Source organism: Quercus lobata, chromosome 6, assembly GCF_001633185.2.
Source record: "Quercus lobata isolate SW786 chromosome 6, ValleyOak3.0 Primary Assembly, whole genome shotgun sequence".
NCBI lineage: Eukaryota > Viridiplantae > Streptophyta > Magnoliopsida > Fagales > Fagaceae > Quercus > Quercus lobata.
Genome location: NC_044909.1, coordinates 48,364,350 through 48,390,293, shown reverse-complemented (window position 1 = coordinate 48,390,293; position 25,944 = coordinate 48,364,350). Strand labels below are relative to the sequence as shown.

The 25,944-nt window shown below is 30.0% G+C and overlaps 3 protein-coding genes across 4 annotated transcripts; 1 reads left to right on the top strand and 2 right to left on the bottom strand.

Annotated features, from left to right (window-relative positions):
* Nucleotides 1-2,519: 2,519 nt before the first annotated feature.
* Nucleotides 2,520-5,136, top strand: LOC115994155. The gene is made up of 3 exons (XM_031118214.1): nt 2,520-3,112; nt 3,948-4,021; nt 4,632-5,136. The coding sequence occupies exons 1-3, from the start codon at nt 3,032-3,034 to the stop codon at nt 4,837-4,839; spliced, it is 363 nt and encodes a 120-aa protein (XP_030974074.1). The 5' UTR covers nt 2,520-3,031; the 3' UTR covers nt 4,840-5,136.
* A 6,348-nt stretch (nt 5,137-11,484) lies between these two features.
* Nucleotides 11,485-12,888, bottom strand: LOC115993696. 2 transcript variants are annotated; one of them, XM_031117652.1, is made up of 5 exons: nt 12,722-12,888; nt 12,491-12,583; nt 12,291-12,398; nt 11,914-12,192; nt 11,485-11,659 (listed from the first exon to the last, which is right to left on the bottom strand). In XM_031117652.1, the coding sequence occupies exons 1-5, from the start codon at nt 12,785-12,787 to the stop codon at nt 11,603-11,605; spliced, it is 603 nt and encodes a 200-aa protein (XP_030973512.1). In that variant the 5' UTR covers nt 12,788-12,888; the 3' UTR covers nt 11,485-11,602. The 2 variants fall into 2 exon arrangements, with proteins under 2 accessions (XP_030973512.1, XP_030973513.1); XM_031117653.1 differs by lacking the exon at nt 12,291-12,398 and having other exon boundaries at nt 11,819-12,192.
* LOC115993695 lies at nt 12,844-16,828 on the bottom strand. The gene is made up of 3 exons (XM_031117651.1): nt 16,762-16,828; nt 16,429-16,555; nt 12,844-14,576 (listed from the first exon to the last, which is right to left on the bottom strand). The coding sequence occupies exon 3, from the start codon at nt 14,568-14,570 to the stop codon at nt 12,933-12,935; it is 1,638 nt and encodes a 545-aa protein (XP_030973511.1). The 5' UTR covers nt 14,571-14,576; nt 16,429-16,555; nt 16,762-16,828; the 3' UTR covers nt 12,844-12,932.
* Between the last annotated feature and the right edge of the window lie 9,116 nt (nt 16,829-25,944).

Sequence of the window (25,944 nt, the reverse complement as noted above, 5' to 3'; positions counted from 1 at the left end):
TTGATAGTCGTATGTTATAAAAAAGAAAATTGTGAAGGTTATGTAATCTATATATATATATATATATATATATTAAATGATAAAAATGAAAATTGTGAAGGTTATGTAATCTATATATATATATATATATATTAAATGATAAAAATGAAAATTGTGTAGGTTATGTAATCTATATATATATATAATTTTTTTTTTTTTTACCAAATTTTATGAATTTTACTTTGAGTTAGTTCGGAATTTACTTAAGAGACTTTAAATATAAAATATAACAAGTAGATGAATTCACACTTGACATAATGATAACTTATATACCTGCACCAATATTGTTTGAACAATACAATCTTCACCGAGAATACTAGCAAAGTAGACTCGAGCAGTAGGAACTTTTGCTGAGATGATAAAGGAACTAACACCCTTTACGCTTTCTCCTAGGCTTGTGTGGCCACCTTCTTTTTCTTCTTTTTTTTTTTTGGAGAAAGTTTCAATTTATGACGTTCATTTTTTATGATAACTCTTTATTATCAGACTAAGACATTAATCAATTTTTAGAGTAGACGAAGATTGAACCTTATATCTCATATTCAACTATAAGAAACTTTACCAGTTAAAAAACTCATTATTTCTTTGATACATAAGTCTAGTACAATATATGGAAGATGTTGACATGACATGGTGAAGTGGCACAATAAAGTGACATGACACAAGGCTAGCCAATCCTAAGGGCAGCTATTTCACATGTCACATGTGGTTATTGTAACTATATACAATTATTCACATGTACAAAATTTGTTGTAGTATTTGAAAATTGGATGAAAAATTAACTAGAGGCACATACAAATGCTGGATTTTAAGATGTCATTACTCGTTTGAACTAGAAGTATAAGTCATGTGCTTTATTAAATGAGAAGTGTTACTTCATAACATTTGCATAGTAAATCATATGTGATAAGTTATTACTAATTCTAATTTAAACTTACCACTGAAATTACTTTTTTACCCACTAATAACAACCTATCATTTATGATTTATCATACAAATGTTGTAAACATAGCTTTTCTCTTACTATATTAAATATAACATACGATTAATATGTTACAATTATAATCTAACATGTGATAAATATGAGTTAGTGTCATCACCAATAACTAACCCTAGGCTATAAATATCCATGATAAGCAATTGTAACAAAGGGGTTTTTTTGTTAGTGAATGGAAAAAGAAAAAATCCTTGAGAACTTTTCTTTGAAAACCTTGTGTTCTTTACAAAGGTGCCTAACCACCTATTGATTGTTCTAAGTAATTCTCATTTCCAAATTCAATCTAGCTTAAACAATAACCCATCACATTCCTTGTATTAGTTTTACCAAAATGATTACTTATTCCTTACATCAATTTTCAAATATAGGAATATTTAACATTCTTTACCACTGCGCACTCTTGGTGTCGTGGTCACTCTACAAGTATAAATGCTTGCGGGGTGTGGGGGGCAAGGGCCGAAGTTCAAGTCTCCGGGAGGAAGCTTCACACACGTATACACTTAGATTAAATTAGAGTAGAAATTCTATCTTGTATCAACCAAAAAAAAAAAAAAAAAACCTTCTTTTAGAAAAAACTAAATAAGTTTATATGAAACCTCAAATATGTTATTGGGGGTCGGTTCTATTAAGAATAAGTCTAGTGCCACACATTTTGGCACAACAAATGTCACAACTTGCCACATTATGGGGTGTGGGGGGCAAGAGTTGCGGTTCAAGTCTCCAGGAGGGAGTTTTACACACATATACACTTAGATTAAGTTAGAGTAGAAATTCTATCTTGTATCAACAATAAAAAATAAAAAATAAAAAAACCCTTCTTTTAGCAAAAACTAAATAAGTTTATATGAAATCTCAAATATGTTATTAGGGTCGATTCTATTAAGAATAAGTCTAGTACCACACATTTTGGCACAACAAATACACCTCTAAGCAATATGGGTAACTCTAAGCAATATTACACCACTCAATATTTTTTAATTAGATACGAATTTTGACAAATTCATTGTTAGATTACATTATCTTCATATATTCTACATGCTTGCAAATTTTCATGGTGATCAAAGATTAACAATCATGTTATCAAACAATTGTTTAAATTCAAATTTGTATAGTCTATATATAAAATAATAGGTGAAGCAGAGAGAAACTCAAATTGCAATTTCAAATTAGAACTCTAATTTTGTGCCACGTGTCCAGATTGCAACTCCAAATTAGAACTCTAATTGTGTGCCACGTGTACACACCAATTTCAGTCAATTAACGCTGTGCTTTTTTTTTTTTTTTGGGTGAATAAAACATTCTGCTCTTCACACCCGCATATTTTCAGGTTCACCTCCCCTTCTCAAAACCCAAAATCCTTCCTCTCCTTCAATATACAGCTCCCCTCTTCTTCAATGAATGTTATGGAATTTCAAAAGAATATCTCGGTATCAATGATGCATGCCTTTTGGTATTTCTGTATCTTATATAGAAGAGGTTCTGCATCTATTTTGATTGTACTTTTCTTCACAGTTTTAATGGTCCTGGTGGTTTTGCATCTATTCCGATTGTACTTTTCTTCACAATTTTAATGGTCCTGGTTTATGCTCAGCAAAACGAATTCTTCCTCAGGTTTGATTACTCATTTCTTTCATCTACATCTGCTTTCCTTACTTTTTGTGAATAATTTTTATTCTTTAATTATATAAGTTTTTTTTGTTTTCGCATGTTTATCTTCTGTTTCATTAGTTTCTCCTTTTGTCACACAAAAAACTACCACCTTCATCATTGGCGCTCTCTCTCAAAGCCCAAAACCAAAGCCAGCAACGCACACACATATCATTCCAAGCAAACCCATTTAAAAGCAAAAAATTTCTCTCTTTTTTTGTATTTTTGATTCCCTTCTTCTTATTCGTCCGTACACAACGCAAAAAACCCTTTTTCCCAATCGTGCTTTCACAATTTTCTTTTCGGGGGTTTTGGATTTTAGCTCAGCAGTGAATTTTACTTTGATCGATGGCCAGTGGGCATGTCATTAAACGCGCCAAGTACAAGACCTCACCCAAAGGCGCTGGTACTCCTGGTGTTTTAAAAATGGTATATTGGGAATGCATAATTTTTTTGTCTGTTTAAAAAAAAAAAAATATTTTTTTATACCCACTTCATAAATGTTTGAACTTTATGGTTGGATTATGATATTATTAGTTTATTGTGCAATTTCCCTATCTGGGTCTTGGTTGATTTTAGTGAAAAAGCTATGAGCAAGTGTTAATTTTTATTTTAGCCATTCTTGGTTTTATGGTAGTTTTTTGATATGATGGGTGAACACATAATGCTGAATACATTCTTTCTGCAATTTGCTAATTGGGTTTTGGTTGATTTTGCGTATTTGATTAATGTTCTTGAAAAAACTATGAGCTATGTGACCAATTTATAATGTTTGTATACTATGGTTAGTTTGTAAATTGATGGTGAACACATAATGCTGTATTAGTTTATCGTGCAATTTGCCAATGGGTCTCAGTTGATTTTACGCATTTGATTAATGCTTTTGGGGAGGAAACTATGAGCAAATATTGAAGAAGCTATGAGCAAGTGTTAATTTTTATTTTAGCCATTCTTGGTTTTATGGTAGTTTTTTGATATGATGGGTGAACACATAATGCTGAATACATTCTTTCTGCAATTTGCTAATTGGGTTTTGGTTAATTTTGCCTATTTGATTAATGTTCTTGAAAAAACTGAGGTTCTTGGCCAATTCATAATGTTTGTATACTATCGTTAGTTTGTATACTTGATTGCGTGATAGTATATTCTGATTTACCATAAAAATTTGTTCGTAACTTATATGATAAATGGTCCTTAAACAGCTTATTGTCATCTATGTTTTTACAGTTTATGCCCTTATTTGGTGTGCTTTTTTCCTCCACAGGAGATTGTTATAAAATTGGGAAACTCTATTGCCAATGAACTGAGGCTTTTTAACTACTTATTTTCTTACCAAAGGTCAGCTCTTTTTTATTGTTTATGTTATTATTATTGGTCAATTATTTGATAGGCTGTTCATATTCTATTTATTAGAGGTTTTGATGTTTTCATTTTAACAGTAGTCACAATTGTACCAAAACTTTCTATTATCCCGTCAATCAATTTTCAAGTCATTAAAAAATATGACAAGTAGTTAGCTGTGATTTTCCATAGTACCTGGTTATTTTGTTAACAAAGGTCAGTTTTTTTCCTCTGTTTATGTTGTGATTACAAAAATATGGTTAGTATTTAGCCCTGATAATGTATTAATAATTGCTTATTCTCTTGAAAAAGGTCAGCTACTTTTTTACTGATAGTGTTGTTATTATTATTGGTAAAGTATATGACTTATTGTTAATATGCTTTTCGTTAGAGCTTTTAACATTTTTGTTTTTATGGACAACTTCTTATAAGTTGCTTGAACTCCACAGAATTTCAGCTGTACCATTTCATGATGCATTATGATTGTTTACATTTCAATTGATTTTATATCACATTTAGAAGAAACTTTTTACTATAATTAATTTCTATTTTGTTTTAATTGGAATTCTTACAATGCAAATATGTAAGTACATATATGTAATTGCAGGTACATCATTCAATGTCTTCTTGTATTTCTTCAGGTATTCAGCTTTTATGTACTGCATATCAATCTCAGTCCTTGTCACAATTACCCTTATAAGGGTGGTGTCATCAGTCCCCAAACCTTTCATAGCCTTATGCAACACCTGCAAAATTTCAGACGTGTTAGGATGCATCCATATCATTTTTATTACAATAATAAAAATGGTATATAGGTCCTTCAGAACCATAATCCCACATCAGTAAAAGCATATCTGAACCTGTTGTTCAGAAAAACTAGAGATATGGTCCATATGGAAACGGAGAGAATAGTTTGACAGAGCATAATTTCATTCCTATCTAATTTTAGTATCAGAATAGTGAATATAGTCATAAATCAATGAGTTAGGTCCACTTTTGTTCTGTTGGTTTCTAATCGTTACAATGGAAGAACTTGTAATTTATTGGAATAATGTGAGGGATATTTGGCAGCTCATAATAAAAGGAAATTATGCAAAAGCTTTATAGAATTATCATGATGCTGTCCAACTAGAAATTGATCCATGTATATGTACTATAACATGGGCCTTATCCACACAGGGAACAGAAAACATGTGAAAGCTTTGGCATACCTCATTATTTTAGGGTGCTGGAATGCCTTCAAAAACCAAACTAATTTCCATTGGTTTTTACATTAGAATGGATTTTTTTTTTTTTTTCAATTAAGGAAATCATTCTGGACTACTATTCTTCAAATTTAGAGTAGTTAACAGTACTAAAATCATCCAACATAAAGGGATACATGTGTACCAGATAACTCTACTATTGCATCTTTTATTTTCCACAAAATGATCTGTACTGCAATGATAAAACCTGAATAGCAAAAAGTACTATTTACGTTGCCTTCTTAGCATGAAACTACCAGTTTGTGAAATTACTATTATGATAAACTTATACCACTTCTAAAGCATGAAGTGCAAAACCCCATAGGCAAGAAGCATTCAATGAAACGCACATCAAGTGTGCACTTTTGCCCCTTTTTGGAAAATCCCAAAGCCCAAAAAGTGTGCTATTATTTCTTTCTTTCATATTTTTCCCATAAACCCTTTCAATTAGTCACTACATTTTCGTATTTTAGTGCTTGATGATCTCTGACTTTTGGTCATATTTTGGTTAAGCCACGTACTTCATTTCTCATTGCTATTATAGCTGTCCAGATTTTGTAAAACACAGACAATTTCCTAAAATGTTGCCTTTAAATTGTATATGATTAATTGATTATCATGTTGTCCATTGATTTTTTTTTTTCAAATTTACTATATAGAAAATATAAGAAATTGAAATAGCCATTGTTGGATTTAAAATTTGAAGTGACAACCTTTGTGCATTTGCACCACTCCAATCATTTGATCTAATAGGCTACATATTACTATTTTAAATTTTAAAACTTATTTTGATTGTATATTAACGGATAGAAACAATTAAATTCATTAAGAACCAATTGCAATACAAAATTCTATATGAATTTAACCACTTCACCATCAAATTCATGTATAATCATTTCAAAATTCTAAAACACATTATTATTATGTATTGTTATTAAATATGATACTATGAACCTTAAAAAAAATCATTTTCTTACAAATAGTAAATCAAATGTTATAACACTATTTCAAAAAAAAAAAAAATGAATACTTTAAAAAAACTTCCTAATGACATATTGGTTGAAATCTTTTCGAAAGTGGGCAAAGATTCGGCAACACTCCTGGGAAACATTAAGTTAAGGTATAAAAAACTATTTTTTCAATTTGTATCTACTTATTTATTTCACTTTGTTTAATTATGCAGTCTATTAATTTAATTTTTCCCTTTTTCTTAATTAGTTGCAAACGCTTCAACAAGTTAACGGAAAACAAATTAGTCCTCCAACAAATACTTTTTGAATGAAGAAAAAAATTAATTGAAAAAACTCTTCCATGTGAAAATTTTATTGCAACTTATATTCATGGAATCATGCTACTTTGTGAGTCAAATCCTAAAGGCGTTGATAACCTTTTGGAAATTTTAAATGATGAACATGGGAAGCATTGGATTCTAAAATGCCGAAAAATGCTTCGACTACTTGCTGCGGGAACCACCCTATATAAAATTCCAAACTTTCAAGCATGCCACAAAATTGGAATGGGACATTGGAATCGAGATGAACATTATCCTTACGGTTATGAAGAATTGTTGTTACATGCAAAAGATGCTCAATCGACCTTGAAATGTTTAAGTTGGTGCATAGGCTACTTTAATTCTCTTTTATTTTATTTTTTTCCCTCATTGTAGCATCACTTAAATAAAAAGATGCAATATTTTATTTTTTAATTAATTGTTTTTTAAGCTTGGCAAAAGTTTTACAATTATGATTCCCTTCATGGCTTGCAAAAATGAATGCTTATCGATTGTGGAAAATTCAAAGTGTGATAAACCTTATCCTTGTGATTATCAAAAATTTGTCGTTACGTCTCATTGAATATAAAAAAAAATAAAAAAAAAAATCACTTTTTAAGATTTCATCTACCCTCTCATTTTCATCCCATAAAATTTGAATCATTTAACAATTAACATTGCTCTAATTTAATGAGAAAATTTTAATGATTCTTTTCTTTTTGGTGCCATAAAAGAAGAAAAATTATTGAATACTTTGGGAGTATTATAAAAACATACTGCTAAGTTTTGTTAATGAAATTTTCTGCTTAATAATCTGAATTTAGACTTAACTAAGCCTTTTAAACATGAATAAACTCATGATTAATAATATATCCATTCCCGTGCGGTAGCACGGGTTACATGCTAGTTTAAAATAATGTATAAAATATGAGTTTATGGATTGAATAGTAAATAACATTCAACTGAAATGAAAATTGGCAAGAATGTTAAAAACATATAAAACATATAAGTCAACGGTGAGAACAAGTTATTGGATGGTGTAATATTATTTAGAGTTACACCAAGTGTAATCTGAACCCAATCCTATATATATATATATATATATTTGTTAGGACAGTACGTTTAAGGCACATGCTTGCCATTGAATAAGAGTAGTGATTAAGGTCAATTTTAAATTTTATTTATGTCACAAAATAAAGATGTAAATCACTTGATTTTTAAAGTACATAGAGATTTACATTAATCAAAATAGACATTAATTTTAAGAATTTCGGTAATTATGTCATAAAAAGTTAATCTCATTCATATAGTAATTTTGATCACACACAAAGTTAGGGTAACTATTTAACATATAAATATTTATTTTACTATAATAGTTTTTTAGTACCCATTTACTAAAGGCAATATATTCACTCAATAAAAACTTCTAAAAATGATAACGAATATCATCATCTTCAAACGATAAGCAACTGAGTTTTGCTAAGAAAAAAAAAGGATAACAAAAGGCATGTGTCATCGTATTTTTCATTAGATAAATAATAAGGTTCGAAAATTTAAACCTAAAAAATCAATGTTCTTTAGATAACAAATAAAACACGTTATATTATCATTTCAACTTTCAAAGCATTACTACCATCTAAAACTTAAAATACATTAATAAAATTTTTGGGATGTTAAAATTTAATAGGAGTGTTTTAGACATTACATGGTAAAATATTTTAAGAATCATAAGCTTTCATTAAGGTTTAACTAAGAGAATCACAATATGACATATTTGCTATTTTTCAAAATATTAAAGGAAAAATTGCTTGATTTTAAAGTTAAAGGAGGAATTGTAAATTATCCCAAACATAAAGGATTAAAAGTGTTTTTATCCTAAGTTTTTTTTTTTTTTTTTTTTTTTTTTTTGGTGTAAAACTATGTGTTTTTACTTTAAATGATGCGTAAAGAAAAAAAAAATACAAAAAGTCAACCTAAGAACATTGTATGTGAAATAGTGAATTTTGGCTCAACAATGTTGACTAAACCAATAAAAAACTTCTTGAAACACAACAAAATGACACAACATTTTCATAATACCTTTATAATTTTGTTATATTTTATTTTGACTTGTAAAGAATTGATAGTTCAGCAGTTTTGAAAATATTGTAATGACAACAAGATATCCTAACATTTTCACAAAAGAAATGTTATGTCCACGACATTTTCATAACAAATTATAAGTAGTAAGTTTTTACAGGCTGTTATTGGTGGGAAAAAAAGTAATTTTATTAGCAAGTGTGAATTAAAACCAATAATAATTTACCACCTATGGTTTGATATGAAATTAAAGTGTTGTGAAAAATGTTGTGGATGTAGCATTTTTTTTTCACAATAACTTTATTTTTAGTTTTGGTTTGTTCCAATATGATATTTTATTTTATTTTGATCTATAAGAAATTAACACAACAATTGTGAAAATATTGTATCAATTTGTTGTGTTAATATTTTATTATTTTGTGAAACATTGCGAATTGAACAAACCACAAATAATATAACAAAACTACTGTAGCTTTACGCATTAAAAAAGAAAAGAAAAGTGGTTGGTGAAACAGTGCAAGTTGAAAAACCAAAAATACTGTAGTTTCAAGACATTCACTCTTTTTATATATATTGATAATATACTATAAAACAAAACAAAAAAAAAATTGGTGTCCTTGAGAAGAAAAAAAAATCTATCTCACCAGATTGGCCAAATGCCTTGAATAAGTATGAAAGGTTTTTTAGTAGTATTAGAATGAGTCCAAAAACTTGACTAAACCAAATCTCATTCGTATAAGAATTTTGATTATACAAAATTAGGGTAGCTATTTAACATATAAATATCTATTTTAGTATAATAGTTTTTTAATATCTATTTGCTAAAAGCAATATATCCACTCAATAAAAACCTCTGAGAATGATAACGAATATTATCATTTTTCAACAATAAGCAACTGAGTTTTGCTAAGAAAAGGAAAATAAATAAATAAATAAAAAATAATAAAATAATAAAACAACAACAACAACAACAAAAGGCATGTGTCATTGAATTTTCTATTAGACAAATCATAAGTTTCAAAAATTTAAACCTAGAAAATCGTTGTTCTTTAGATAACAAATAAAACACCTTATATTATCATTTCAACTTTCCAACCATTACTATCATTTAAAACTCAAAATATGTGAAGAAAATTTTTGGAATGTTAAAATTTAGTGGGAGTATTTTAAACATTACAAAATATAATATTTTAAGAATCATAAGATTTCATTAGGGTTTAGCTGAGAGAATCACGATATGACATATTTGCTCTTTTCCAAAATATTAAGGGAAAAATTGCTTGATTTTAAAGTTAGAGGATGAATTGTAAACTACCTCAAACATAAAGGATGGAAAGTGTTTTTATCCTAAGTTTTGTGTGTGTGTGTGTGTGTGTGTGTAAAACTATGTGTTTTTACTTAAAATGGTGCATAAAGAAAAAAAAAATACAAAAGTCAACCCAAAAAAATTGTATATGAAACAGTGAATTTTGGCTCCACAACGTTAACTAAACTAATAAAAAATTTCCAAAAACACAATAAAATGGCACAAAATTTTCATAATACCTTTATAATTTTGTTATATTTTATTTTGACTTGTAAAAAATTGATAACTCAGTAGTTTTGAAAATATTGTGATGACAACAAAATGTCTTAACATTTTCACAAAAGAAATGTGATGTCCACGACATTTTCACCACAAATTATAAATAGTAGGTTTTTACAGGTTGTTATTGATGAGCAAAAAAGTTATTTCATTAGCAAGTTTAAATTATAACCAATAACAATTTACCATCTATGATTTGTTATGAAAGTGTTGTGAAAAATGTTGTGGATGTAGCACTTATTTTGCACAATAACTTTATTTTTAGTTGTGGTTGGTTCTAATATGATATTTTATTACTTTATTTTGAACTATAAGAAATTAATACTTCAACAATTGTGAAAATATTGTAGCAAAACTACTGTAGCTTTACGCACTAAAAAAAAAGAGGACGGTGAAACAGTGCAAGTTGAACAAACCAAAAATACTGTAGCTTCAAGACATTTGTTCTTTTTATATATAAATAATATAATATAAAACAAAACAAAAACAAATTGGTGTACATGAGAAGAAAAAAAATCCATCTCACTAGATTGGCCAAATGCCTTGAATAAGTATGAAAGATTTTTTAGTAGCATTAGAATGAGTCCAAAAACTTGACTAAACCAAAACATTATTCCTAAGTCTATTGAAAATAATTTCACTACAACAAAATATATTTTTAGTGACGAATTAAAAGTCCAGTTTTTCGTCACTAAGGACTTTTAGTGACGAAATTAGACTTTTAGTGACGAAACTCATTTCGTCACTGTAGCCCCATCACTAAAAGTCCTAGTGATGAAAAATTTCGTCACTAAAAGTTCGATTTGATTTTTTTTAAAAAAACTTTTAGTGACGAAAACATTTCGTCACTAAATGTTTTCCTCACTAAAAACACTATTTAGTGACGAAAATATTTCGTCACTAAAAACACTTTAGTTTACTAAATCATATTTAGTGACGAATAATTTCGTCACTAAAACTATGTTCGGGTACATATAGTGACGAAAAAATTCGTCACTAAAACTATTTTTAAGAAAATCCAGGCACATATAGTGATGAAAATTTTCGTCACTAAAACCATTTCTTACAAAATTTTGACATATTTAGTGACGAAATTTTTGTCACTAAAACAATTTTTTGGTGCTATATTTGTGACGAAAAAATTTGTCATTAAAACTTATTTTCTGTTTTTATTTTTTTCATGGTTTTGATATTAACCTGTAACCTGTCATTACATTATTAAAACCTCACATTTAAATAACACATTTATTTCAACAACACATTTATAAAAAAAGATCCATACATTCCACAAGTAAAAAATAAAATAAGTATCTAATTCAAACTTCTTCCATACAATAATTGTTTGCAATACATACAATAACTCTACCTAAACCCTATTTTAGAACTAACGGAAGATGTTCTCATATGTCTTCAAGTAATGCCAAAAGTAAATCCCCTAAAAGCCACCAATAAGAAATCTGCACAAATATAAAAACAATAATTCGTTAAAACCGTAAAGTAAAAACATTAACTATGTTATAAGAAATATTCTAATAATGCATTAAGAGTAACCACACCAATAAATTAAAATCACAACTCCTAATGTATAAATTGTAGAAACCAAATAAAATATTAACCAAAAAGTGTTTTAACTTGAAGTTGAACCACCCTCATAAGTAAGAGCATCATCATAACCCTTGCTCCTTAAAAAGTTAAGAATATTCTTTTGGACCTCATCTTGTTTAGTTCGTGCATCTTGGTCCTTAGCTCGCTCCTCTTGATCTCTAACTCTTGCCTCTTTGAGCTCAATTATCTCATTTTCTAACCGTTGGATATACTCCACCGATGAATTAAAGGAGGCGGTGGTTACTAGAGAAGAGGAAGGTCTCATGCCAAGTCCTTTTACAATACCAGACTTCTTCTTAAACACCAAGTTTGAAATCTCCTCTTGTGTAAGGGGAATAGCATTAGGATCTTGACAATGATCCGCTTGCACTTTGAGAATATTTTCCTATCATTTGAAAGAGAGAAAGAAACAAACAATCACAACATTAATACTATATATGTTATAGCTTTACAAGCATGATAGAGATGGAATGATAGACATACATATGTTGCTTCATCATCAGGGTGTATCCACATATTTGTATTTGGATTGAAATGAACATCTTTGAAGATTTTCGCCAATTCAGGAACTTGACCATCATTATTATTTGTCTAATTAATTAACATTCAAATGTTAGATAAATATACTTAATTAGTCACAACATGCAATATACTAAGGATTAAAAAAATGAAAAAATACGCACCTCCTCATCAACCCTAACAGCAAGTGCCTTTGTCCCACATCTATGTTTGCCTTTAGTTTTATTTCTATTTTCAGAGTTCTTTCTTGATTTTTTCTAATAAACAATATTTAAGTTATTTATTAGATCATGAATAAAGCAATATAATTTACTTCATCAAAATATTAATCTAATCAGTTGACAACATAATATAGTAAACATTGGATAATAATAATATACACATAAATAATTTACCAGCCAATCCTCATTGGTCCATCTCCCATCAATGAGTTCAGTCCATTGCTTCTCCGTGGCATTCATTTGCGGGTGGCTTCTTGCATAGTCAGCACCATGAGATTGTTTGAGCTTTTTATAAGCCTGATGCAACTTGTGGGAGTTGGAACTCAATAATCTTCCACATTTTGTATTTAATGTTTTCGTTACCAAATTGGAATCTCCTTCTAGCTCAAACTGATCCTGTAACATTCTTCTCCACATGCATAACATCAATGTTGTGCTTAAGCCTCTTATTCTTCCAATATGGAAGTTTATACAAAATACTTATCTTTGACCAATTTGGCTCCCCAATAAGTTGTCTCTTCTTGTTACTTGGATGCTTTCCTAAAATTATATTTGGCATTTTATCTAGCTGCTCTTGTATTTTTCCCACTTGTAACTCTAAAGATCTCTTCCGTTTCTCCGATAAACCATTATGCAACCGACTATGTCTCCAACGATGTTCCATAGGCAAATAAGCTCGATGGTTAATAAATCCAATTTTACTTTCCAAAGCTTCTGAATATGGTTCATCGTTGCAAGTGTAACAAGAATGATAACCCTTTGTCCTCCACCCAGACACGTTACCAAATCCAGGGTAGTCATGTATTGTCCACAACAAAGTTGCACGCATCTGAAAATGCTCTTTATTATAAGCATCATAAGTTTCTACACCTTCTTCCCACAACTCCTTCAACTCGTCAACTAATGGTTTCAAGTAAATATCAATCTCATTTCCTGGTTGATGAGGACCAGGAATAAGTAAGGACAACATAAAATATGGCTCTTTCATAACCAACCAAGGTGGTAGGTTATAGGGGATAAGTATGACAGGCCACATACTATAGTTGTTGTTCATATTCCCAAAGGGGTTAAATCCATCTGTAGCCAACCCCAGCCTTACATTACGAGGTTCGAGGGCAAAATCAGGATATTGCAAATCAAACTCCTTCCACTCCTCACTATCAGCCGGATGCCTCATTATTCCATCATCCACACGTTTATCTATATACCATCTCATGTCCTTAGCTCTTTGGCCCGACATGTACAATCTTCTCAGTCTCGGTGTCAACGGGAAGTAACGTAATACCTTATGAGGAATCATCTTACCTTGGGCACGTGTATCCTTGTACCTAGGCGCTTCACACACCGGACATTTATCAAGGTTTTCATTTTCCTTCCAAAATAGTACACAATCATTTTTGCATGCATCTATATGCTCATATGACATGCCCAAGTCACGTAATATTTTCTTTGCTTCATAAGTTGACCTTGGAACCAAGTTACCTTTCGGTAAAACCTTTGTCAGCAATTCTAGCATCATATCAAGTCCCTTATTACTCAAGTTGGTCATTACTTTTACATTCAACATCTCAATAACAAACTTCAAGATACTATAATCAGTGCAACCCGGATACAACTCACGCTTTGCATCTTCCTCAAGTTTGTCAAAATGACGCACCTCCTCATCTTCGGTTGCATTTCTTGGTTCCCCTCTAATTCGGTCAACTACCAAGACATCGATACCATCCATCTGATCACCATCTGACATTTCATTATCATGAATGTTCTCGTTCAATACATGAGGTTCTCCATGATTATACCAATTAATGTAAGATTGCATAATCCCACGATGAAGCAAATGGATACGCACATTATTAGGAGATTGTCGATAGTAATTCCCACAATGAATACACGGGCATGGAATATTACCACTCACATCCACAACTACTCTTGCAAAATTAATAAATGCATTGACCCCTTCAATATATGGATGACTTAATCTGCCATCGGGTGTCTTACCCATTGTCATCCAACTTTTATCCATGTTTGACTACAATTACAAAATAAATGCTATTTTAGTAAAATAAGGACAACTTATGCATAATGTATTCTAACATCTAAATCCATAAGCTACTTAGATAAAGTTCTATCCTATTCATGAATGCATAAGTCTATATTAATACTTAAACAAATATACATTGCACACATAAATATACACTCCCAATATGCATTTAAATGACCTTATAACATCACGCAAGCCACCCACTTGCTCCAACACAACAACCCACCACAAAGCCAATCACAAACATCACAACTATAATGCTTACAAGTATTGAAATTGAATAAAAGAACACAATTGCTACTAATCAACAAGTTTCATTCACATTTGCAAGAAATTAAAAACACTCCCAATATGAATTTAAACCACCTTATAACACCATGCAAGCCACCCGCTTACTCCAACACAACAACCCACCACAAAACAAATTTTCAACATCACAACTATAATGCTTATAAGTATTGAAATTGAATAAAAGAACACAATTGCTACTAATCAACAAGTTTCATTCACATTTGCAAGAAATTAAAAACACTCCTAATATGAATTTAAACCACCTTATAACACCATGCAAGCCACCCGCTTGCTCCAACACAACAACCCACCACAGAACAAATTTTCAACATCACAACTATAATGCTTATAAATTTTTAACTAAAATATACTTACTTTGCTCAAGCTAAGTTTACAACTTTCAAAAAAAATCCAAAGTTAACTTGTGTTCTTCACCTTGTTCCTCACAATTTCTTTAGCCACCAAAGAGAAAGAGAGCTGGAGATAAAAGAAAGTTTAACTTTTAATTAATCAAACAATCACAATGCATAAAATACGATTGCCTTTATCTACCTTGCTCCCTCATAGGCTCATAGCTGCAACTTAAACCACCTCACCCACCAACTCCAAAACAAATAAGGTTATCCACGGCCACAGGCACATTCGCAAGCAATTTTAGTCAAATGAACCCAATATGAAGATATCATCACACACGCATTTACACAATTCATCTAAAAAAGCAATTTATAAATAAACAACAATTAGTTTATGACAATTAGTTGATACAAGTATAACTACTACATTAAGAATGGCATAAACAACAATAATTACAAAAACATGCAAACCTGTATACTAAACCATAAACTGTGGCCATTTACTAAAATAGTTACTACTAGTTCCTGGTGGGTATACCATAAAGAGAAATATCACTTACAAAAGAAATTGAAAATAAAAAGAACACTTACATATAAAGCAAAAAGGAAATTGATACAATAAATCATCTAGTCATATATAGTTTTATCGAGTTCTGTCTAAGTAGTTTTGGCCAAACAAACAACACTATATATGATATGTGGCCCAATTTCCTTTTGCCAGAGCACATGAACTCACACAATTTATTATTTGGCTGCACTATTGTATTGTCAACACACAGTAACAAGACCATTAAAGCCATTAAAGCCTTTAATCTATATAGGTTATATAATAACTATATTTTTTTTATAGCTGTAGTGCCCACTTCATCTTTTAGGTGGTCCTGTACATTAATTCCTTTCTTGTTTTCATAGAATAGTCTTTTCTCATTCTTAAAAGCCAGAAACGAGCTCGTTTATAAAATTCTACCATTGGAGATCTTTTAAATTCAAGCTTAGAAGTTTGACTTCAACAATTACACGCCTATTATTTGCTAAGATTGTAACTCTACATAATAAGACAATGACAAAAGAATGCTCATTCAGTCTTTTACTCAATATGCAGACAAATACAATACACACAAGATACAATACAATACTCAATATGCTCAATCAGTCTTTTACTCAATGAAAGATTGAATGTGGAAAATGAAACTTACATTCGAATCGCCGAGAAAGGAGAGAGTGCTGTGAAGGCGAACGATCTCCAGGAAGGCGAACGGTCGCCGATTCGAAGGAATGTGAAGCGTCGCCGGTTCAAAGGAATGCGAAGCGTCGCCGGGAAGTCTAATGGTCGCCGGGAAGTCGAATGGTCGCCAGTTCAAAGGAATGCGAAGGGTCGCCGGGAAGTCGAATGGTCACCGATTCAAAGGAAGGCGAAGGGTCGCCGGTTCAAAGGAATGCGAAGCGTCACTGGGAAGTCGAATGGTCACCGATTCGAAGGAAGGCGAAGGGTCACCGGTTTAAAGGAATGCGAAGCGTCGCCGGGAAGCCGAATGGTCGCCGGTTCGAAGGAATGCGAAGGGTCGCCGTTGAGCTTAATCGGCAACGGTTGGCTCTTAACGGAGCTTCATCAACGACGCTTTGAGCTTCATCGGCGACGGTTTGAGCTTCATCGGCGACGGCTAAGCTTAATCGCGACGGTGGGAGCTCAACGGCGACGGTGGGTCTTAAGCTTAATCGCAACGGTTTGGCTCTCTGTTTTTTTCTTTTTTGACTGAAATATGGTAGGTGTGTTCTTACGGTTTTTGACTTTCAATATGGCAACTTTAGTTTTTGTAGCACTAAAAAGTGTCACAGTGAACTTTATAAGAGTTTTTTTTTTTTTTTAGTAATGCGGTGTGATTTAGTTATTTTATTTGTTTAAACTCTAAAAACTTTAGAGTTTTTTTTTACCAAAATATGCTTTGAAGAGAGTTTGTGGCTCTGTTGAAAAAAAAAAACTCTAAAAAATTTTGGTGGATATGCTGGGTATTGAAATTGGGCTTTGAAGTCTTTAGTGCCGAATTCCAGTTTCGTCACTAAAGACTGGGCTTTGTGAAGATTTTTAGAGACGAAATTCATATTTCGTCACTAAATTATACTTTTAGTGACGAATTATGATTTCGTCACTAAAAACATATAAGTGCACAACTATTATTATTTTTAGTGACGAATATTTTTTGTCACTAATTCTTCCTTATAGTGACGAAAAGATTTTCGTCACTAATACTATTCATAGTAATACCTATAGTGACGAAATATTTCGTCACTAAAAATTTCAACTTTAGTGACGAAATATTTCGTCACTATAGATTAATTAAATTCGCGCCAAAATTTCCCTCTATTGGCGCCCATTTTTCAGATCACAATAGTGACGAAATTTATTTTTCGTCACTAAATGTTATAATTTTTTTCATTATTAGTGACGAAATTCATATTTCGTCACTAAAGCTGTATTTTTAATGACGAAAAATATTTCCTCACTAATTTTCGTCACTAAAAATACATTTTGTTGTAGTGTTTTGTGAAACATTGTGAATTGAACAAATCAAAAATAATGTAGCAAAACTACTGTAACTTTATGCATTCAAAAAAAAAAAAAAAAAAAAAGCGGCCGGTGAAACAGTGCAAGTTGAACAAACCAAAAATACTATAACTTTGCTCTTTTTATATATAGATAATTTAATATAAAACAAAACAAAAACAAATTGGCGTACATGAGAAGAAAAAAAATCCATCTCACTAGATTGGCCAAATGCCTTGAATAAGTATGAAAGGTTTTTTAGTAGAATTAGAATGAGTCCAAAAACTTGACTAAACCAAAACACTATTCCTAAGCCTATTGACTCTTTTTATACAGTTAATAGAAATAGAAATAGATATACACATTTTTTATTCCATTTGCCTTGAATAAGTATGAAAGGTTTTTTAGTAGAATTAGAATGAGTCCAAAAACTTGACTAAACCAAAACACTATTCCTAAGTCTATTGAAAATAATTTTGTGAAACATTGTGAATTGAAAAAATCAAAAATAATGTAGCAAAACTACTGTAGCTTTACGCATTCAAAAAAAAAAAAAAGCGGTCAGTGAAACAGTGCAAGTTGAACAAACCAAAAATACTGTAGCTTCAAGACATTTGCTCTTTTTATATATAAATAATATAATATAAAACAAAACAAAAACGAATTGGTGTACATGAGAAGAAAAAAAATCCATCTCACTAGATTGGCCAAATGCCTTGAATAAGTATGAAAGATTTTTTAGTAGCATTAGAATGAGTCCAAAAACTTGACTAAACCAAAACACTATTCCTAAGTCTATTGAAAATAATTTTGTGAAATATTGTGAATTGAACAAATCAAAAATAATGTAGCAAAACTACTGTAGCTTTATGCATTCAAAAAAAAAAAAAAAGTGGCCGGTGAAACAGTGCAAGTTGAACAAACCAAAAATACTATAACTTCGCTCTTTTTATATATAGATATATAATTTAATATAAAACAAAACAAAAACAAATTGGCGTACATGAGAAGAAAAAAAATCCATCTCACTAGATTGGCCAAATACCTTGAATAAGTATGAAAGGTTTTTTAGTAGAATTAGAATGAGTCCAAAAACTTGACTAAACCAAAACACTATTCCTAAGCCTATTGACTCTTTTTATATAGTTAATAGAAATAGAAATAGATATACACATTTTTTATTCCATTTTTTTTATTTTCTTTTATCATACACTAGTAGAATTCTCATGCTAGATAGATTAATTAAAATTTATATTTTAAAAAATAAAATATTTTACAAATTTTACAAATTTATTTTACTCCACTAATAATTAATGAGTCAGTTGAGTAAATTAACTATCTTATTGATTAATTAGCTAGCAGGCGTAAGCATGGCATGTAGTTTGTTAGTTTTATTATATCAATACACAAAATTATGATAGATGTTCAAAACAAATATATACTATCTATACTTAGGGTGGTCACAGACCTGAATTTGGAAAAAATAATTTTTATACCTTAAAAAAAAAGAATTTTAAATTAATATGTGTTGTTAAACACCTTATTAAAAAAAAAAAAAAAAAAAAAAAAAAACCCTAACCAACCAAAAAATAAACTTGAACATTTTAAATAAAAATTTAAGCCTATTAAAAATAAAACTTGACCTCTCCAAAATGTTTGTCCGTTGAAAATTGAACCAAAAATTTGCGAGAAATGCTATGTTCACAATATTTCTACAACACATTTACAACAAATTCTAAGTGACAAGTTGTTATCAGTGAAAACAAAAAAAAAAAAAAAAAAAAAAAAAAAAACAATTTCAGTGATATGTAAATTAGAACTAGTAACAATTGTCATCTTGAATTTGTTGTGAAAATATTGTGAATGTAGCATTTTTCAAAAATTGTCCAAATTAACTAATTAGCCTAAAAGCCCAAATCTAATGTTTAATTGTGATATATTAAATTGTTTTTTCAAAAGATATATTTTAAATTGCTATTTTAAAAAAAATTGCATATTTTCCAATAGCTAGTTGGTTAAAGCTTGCTTTTGTCTTTAGCTTAATTTATTGGATTTATGTTATATATCTTGTACGTATACATATGCACTAAAATAATGCCTTAATACTATATCAAACATGAATGTAATAATTTAATGCCTAAGTTGAATATGTTGAATGAACTTCTAGTTTACCCTTTATTCTTTTGTTAGCACTATGGACAAACTTCTTATAAAGAAATCACTTTTATTGCAAAATTCATCTTTTAAGCAAATTCATATTTATTTGAATAGTCTTCTTTTAGATATTAGGCTATGGCTATGAGAAAAGGCCTCATCTTTTTATCCTAATGGTCAAGGAAAAATAAAAAGAGCATATTTACAAAAAGGTTTTAGCCATGATTTCCCTAAAAAGAAATTAGTGAAACATTGCATTGATTAAATCCTGATTAGTTTAAAGAATACAAAATATTGGTAGGAATATATCATAAAAAATGATGATGCATTTTGTTTATATTGTAACTTATTTAGGCAAGATGTTGGTAATTGAATGGAAGATCAGTAGTTTAATAATTATTTGGTTGTGTATATTGAAAAAGATGTAGCTGATAGCATTAATAATGAAGTTATCTTACAACAATTTCAAAATATGAAAAACTCATAGAAGGAAATTTTAAAACTTGATGTATTCAAGCTTTTTTTTATTTTAATATATTCAAGTTTTATTTTTATTAAATTTTGTTTAATTTAATTTTCTTAATGACCACCTTGAAAGAATTCTTGCAGCCGTCACTGATTATCATAATATAAAATTTTATTTAAAATTTCTTAAAATTCTAGTTGGAGTAGAATATTAATTTTTTTAAATTTAGATAATAGACTTTTACTTGGAACAAACTATCATAATATTAAATTTTACTATATATTTATAAAAGTTAGTTTGTAACTCATGGTACGCATGAAAATATTAACGATAGTAAAAAGAAGGAATTGAAGAATTTTCCCAACATTTTGTTAGTATTTTGTATATTATAACTTATATATTATTGTTATTGTGTAGCCGCCTTGGTAAGTGGTAACACTTCATTTGTGGGCAACAAAAAACACATACTTACAAAATGTTTAAACAATTCGTTGCATATTATGTTTTAATCAACTACTAATGGCTAACTACGCACAGTAAAAACATGAGAAAAAAATGTATTTGGTTGGAAAATTATTAAAATGATAAGACTTAGGTACAGTACTTAGATTCTGTTTCTTAGATTTCCCTCTTAAGATTTTGCCATGTGGATTTTTTCTCATGGGATGAAAGTGTATTTTTTAGTTAAGTAGCCGCATGGCAGAATCTTAAAAGAGGAACCTAAGGAATAGCACCTAAGATACTATACCTAAGTTTTGTCCTTATTAAAATACACAAAAAAAACCCATTTTCAAAATAATATTTACATTTAAATCATCACTAATCTATTTGGTTATACATACAAATATTACAAATCTTGAGAAGAAGATAATTACCAACATCTAACAAATACCTTTAAACCCTTGAATATAGTTATGAACATTTTCTATAACCTTTTTATACATCTTGAAAAAAAAAATTACTAAGCACTACAGTTTTTGTCCCAACAAAATGCATATAAGACTTTGCTTTTGCCAACACCTATCTGTGTACAAAATATAAAAATGTCTACATTCCTTGATTTGGCAAGTCTCAAATTAGGCATCTAACTTCTATACAAACTTTGAACTTTGAAACAAAGATCAAGAGTTAGAATGAAAATCTAAAATATATGCAAATAGCCTTCATGAAATTCCAAGGTCAGAAAGTGCATGAGATTGGCCGGCCAGTGGATGAAGCAACCAAGATCTCAGCATGATCAAGTAGCAATCCATCAAAAATCCAACTTCTATACAAACCTTAATTTTGAAAAATCAAACATCAAAAGCTAGAATGAAATCTAAAAAACATATATATAACCTGCACGAGAGTCCAAGGTCAAAAAGTGATTGAGATTGGTTATGGAGGAAGAAAATGAAGAAGTGGCCAACATCTCATTATGATCAAGCAATACTCTGCTTGCTCATCCCCAAGTGCAGGAGATCGTAGCAATATAATTCTCGGAGTACTGAATGTCAAACTATAAGGAGTAAGATAAATTCAAAGACAATGTAATTAAATAGCAATTTGGGTGAAGAAGAAAAGTAATTTTATTTTGTGATTGTTAACGATAATAATAATAATGACTGATTTAAATCAATAGTGCAAATACCAAGGCATCAAGGTGCTTTCCTAAATCGATATGAATTATTTGTGATCTAAAAAGAATTTTTTTTCCATAATTGATTGTTCTTAAACAATGAAAAACCTATGATTCGGTTGAATTGAGATTGTAAACACAAATTTTTCTCAATTGTAGAAAATCAAAAATTGAAAAGAAATAGGTTTGCAAATATAAATTTGTATTGATGTATAATGAGTACAATCTCTATTTCAATTCTTTTACAAAAGAATACCCTCTGATTCTATCTTCATTGAATTTGATTCGAACAAGAATCTTCTTGACTTTAATTGGAAGATGGATTGATCGGTCTTCACAATAAATCTCTAGCTTCGAGCTTATTAGAGATTTTTTGTTCTTCAAGTCTTCAAAGGTGAAGGCTCTAGGGTTGAAGTTCTCTGGGGCTTTAGAGGCTTGATCCGTTGAGCTTCAAAGATTTGGGTTTGTTGAGGTTTATGGAGGCTTTTTTAGCTTAATTCCAATAGAACTTCAAAGAACTCAACAATAGATCTTCTTGAATTTGGTTGGAAGATGGATTGAACGGTCTTCTCAACGAATCTCTAGCCTTGAGATTGATAGAGATTTGTTGTTCTTCAAGTTCTTCAAAGTTTCTTGAGACGGAATTTCTCCAGAGCTTAGGCCTCTTGAAAACTTGTACCCCAAAATGAGAGGGGATGTCCTCTATTTATAGTGATTTTAGAGGATAAACTCCACTTCAAATTGATATACTTGAAAGTATGTAGTAGACTTTTGATTGGCCCAAATTCTTCTTAGAGATAATTATCTCTTTTTATCTATTTTGATAAATATCATATTTTGATAAAGATAATAATCAATAAAGATAAATAATTATCTCTATTTAATTTATTTTAATAAAGATAATTATCTACCAATTTTGGCTAGAACATTTATCTTTATTTTATTTATTTATAAAGATAATTATCCATAAATTTTGAATAGGAAATTTATCTTTATCTTTTAAGCCAAATGACACGTGGCAAATGTGATGTCAATTTGGATGACACATGTCACCATTTAATTTAATTAATTTAATGACATATTAATTTAAAATTTGTCACTAAATTTTGATGTGGCATTTTATAATTGGCTTAAAATTTTGCCTCCTACAGAGACAATCTAAAAATGCATGATACCTAGATTAACAATGCGATTAGAATAGTTTTCAGAAAAACCTATTAACTTTAAAACCTAATTTCTATTTGAAATTGTGAGAAATTCATCTAAACAATAAGAAAAATATGATTGAAATTATTGAAAGCATGGAAGAACTCACACATCAACAAAAATCTCATTGAACAATCAAATATGTTGTTATCTCAAACTTTAGGAAGAATCACAATGAATTATCATACCATATAGAAGAAACATAACCCCTAACCCTAGTTGAGGGTCCACGTTAAAACCCTAACATAAAAGAAAATAAATCTCTTCCAATTTTAATTTGATTTTTGCCTAGATTTTCAACAGCCACTTATGGGTTAATTTTGGCATTCAAAAAGTGTAAATTTTTGGAAAAACTCAAAACTAGAAAATTGTAGAGCTTTAAGTCATGATTCGAAAACATTTGACCTTGGGTCAATTGGATTTTTTAGGAAAGAGATACGCCTAATCAATGCTCAAATTTGATTTTTCCTTTTTAGATTATACCGTTTTGATTTTTTTTCCTTAATTTGAACATTCCTAACATATTACACGCCTCAAGCACTCCAGCGACTCCTCCTTAGACATTTATGCATGATATTAATGATCCTTTAGCTATTCTTTATTCGTTAATTATAGTTTGACCTCTATTCTCCCTTATTTTCCTCATACACTCTTGTAAACTATTTTCACATAATTTCTGAAAATTTTAAAATTTTCCTGAAAATTTACAAACAATGAATGGAATTTATTCAAGAAATTATGTAAAGATAAATAACATGGACTATTCAAATCATAACTTCATTATACAAATTAAGCGTATTAATAAGGAGATAACGCTCAAGTAGATATATAATAAATATACAAGGTTATCACACTCCAACAAAATTTTAAAAATTTAGAGAATCCGTGTAAATTTTTAAAAAAAATAAAACTAAATTTAAAATCACAATTATGTCAATTTGATCCATAACCTTTCAGTATCGTGTTAATTTAGTTTCTGCCGTTATCTTTTGATTTGAAATTGCTGGTGTGGCTAATGACCAAAAAAAAAAAAAAAAGTTTCCGTTGATGTGACAATAAACTAATTTTTTATTTTGAAACTTTAGGTGTAAAATTCAAACACTCCCAAATTTTAGGAGATAAAATTTAATTTATGAAATTTCAAGGTGTAAAATTCAACCACTATTAAACTTTATGGGTGTAGTTTACAATTTAGCCTAATTCTTTTATCAAAAACCAAGCACATTCCATGCACATGCTGGCACAAACACTGGTGATTAAAAAGACTTATTCCATGAGCCCAATTGAGCAACTAAAGGTCCAAAGCTCTATCGAGAGTTGGACTATAAAAAAAAAAACCCTTTTGTGTGCTCCACAAACCCCCCCAACTCCAACTGTACTTGTTGCCACTTTAGTTTAGAGCATGTGTTGTGTTGGATTGTATTATTCTGAACATCAGCCCCAAAATCAGTGAACAATATCAAAGCCCAAATGAACCAATTATATTAGTTGGACAGTTTGGGCTGAGCGACCAACCCAATAGACATGGGTGGGTACATGTAACCAAAAGATTGGGATAAGGTGTGCAATTCACCCCAATCCCTTCACAACTTTTTAAAAAAAAAAACTTTTATTTCAACTTTAAATCTCAACCTTCCATACCAATTGCAATACCCTATCTCAATCCGTAACCAAAACATGATAAAATCTTCCACTGCTTCACAAACCAAAACTAGCAAGCAACAATCAACCATGACTCTCAACTCAGATTTCCTCCAGAGTCTTAGCAGTGGAAATGACCCAGTTTCACGCTCACTGCTTCTCACTCTTCTTCTTGTCATCTTTACTCTCTCTTGGTACGCATGGGTCACGATTCACTCCTCCAAATCTAACAAAATGATGACGACTGCTACTCCTCCGCCGCTGCCAGGTCCACGTGGCATCTCATTTTTCAGCTTCTTAAATAAACAAATACTAGTCGCTAACCCGTGCGATACACGGGAGAGCTATTATGTATAAAGATGTAAACTATTCTTTTTCTGTTCCTCCTTGCTTGTACATTAGGATTCCAGTTTTATAGCTTCCTATCCTTGATATGAAATATTAATCTTGATATGAAACATTAATTTACATAATGAAAAATAGAAATCAAACATAAGTTTAAAATAAAATGAAGAATTAAATCTTTAACATCCTCAATTATTCATAAAATGTATGAAATACAAATTTAAAGAATTACTTAATCAATATTTTAAATAAATTGAAAGACAACTTTAAAGTGTTTTTTGTATCTTCTTCCTTTGTTGCTTCGTAGTAGTCACTGAATATGTCTTTTTGTTGTCCTTGAGTATAGATGTTGGTGTGAGTTGTACATTGCTTTGAAGTATCACTAATGTAAGCCTGGCAATAGAACAGCTTGCATAATGTATTACAACATATACAAGTTAAATATCATATTTGTAATTTTGCTAATTAAAGAATACGTACTTTTGTCATTTTATCAAGCTAAATTGTTTTGTCAGTTTCTTCAAAAGATTCAAAACTTTCTTGACGGTGTAGAATTCTCATCCACACTTGAGATTATAGTCATTTAGTTGTATTTGGAAAACAAATTCTTTTCCATTCAGATTTTCTATTTGCACAAGAAGGACGACTTCTTCGGGCACCTAACAAAAGTAATATTTTTCAAATTGTACGCTTAAGTAAAGTTTAGTAAATATTAAACGCTAATTTTATCTTCCATATTC

Coding starts and splice junctions, on each gene's coding strand:
- LOC115994155 (XM_031118214.1), top strand. CDS start 3,032: ATGGCCAGTGGGCATGTCATTAAACGCGCCAAGTACAAGACCTCACCC. Junction 3,113..3,947: donor CTCCTGGTGTTTTAAAAATG/GTATATTGGGAA, acceptor TTTCCTCCACAG/GAGATTGTTATAAAATTGGG. Junction 4,022..4,631: donor TACTTATTTTCTTACCAAAG/GTCAGCTCTTTT, acceptor ATGTAATTGCAG/GTACATCATTCAATGTCTTC.
- LOC115993696 (XM_031117652.1), bottom strand. CDS start 12,787: ATGAATGCCACGGAGAAGCAATGGACTGAACTCATTGATGGGAGATGG. Junction 12,399..12,490: donor CTGTTAGGGTTGATGAGGAG/GTGCGTATTTTT, acceptor TTAATTAATTAG/ACAAATAATAATGATGGTCA. Junction 11,660..11,913: donor CACGAACTAAACAAGATGAG/GTCCAAAAGAAT, acceptor ATATTTGTGCAG/ATTTCTTATTGGTGGCTTTT.
- LOC115993695 (XM_031117651.1), bottom strand. CDS start 14,570: ATGGATAAAAGTTGGATGACAATGGGTAAGACACCCGATGGCAGATTA.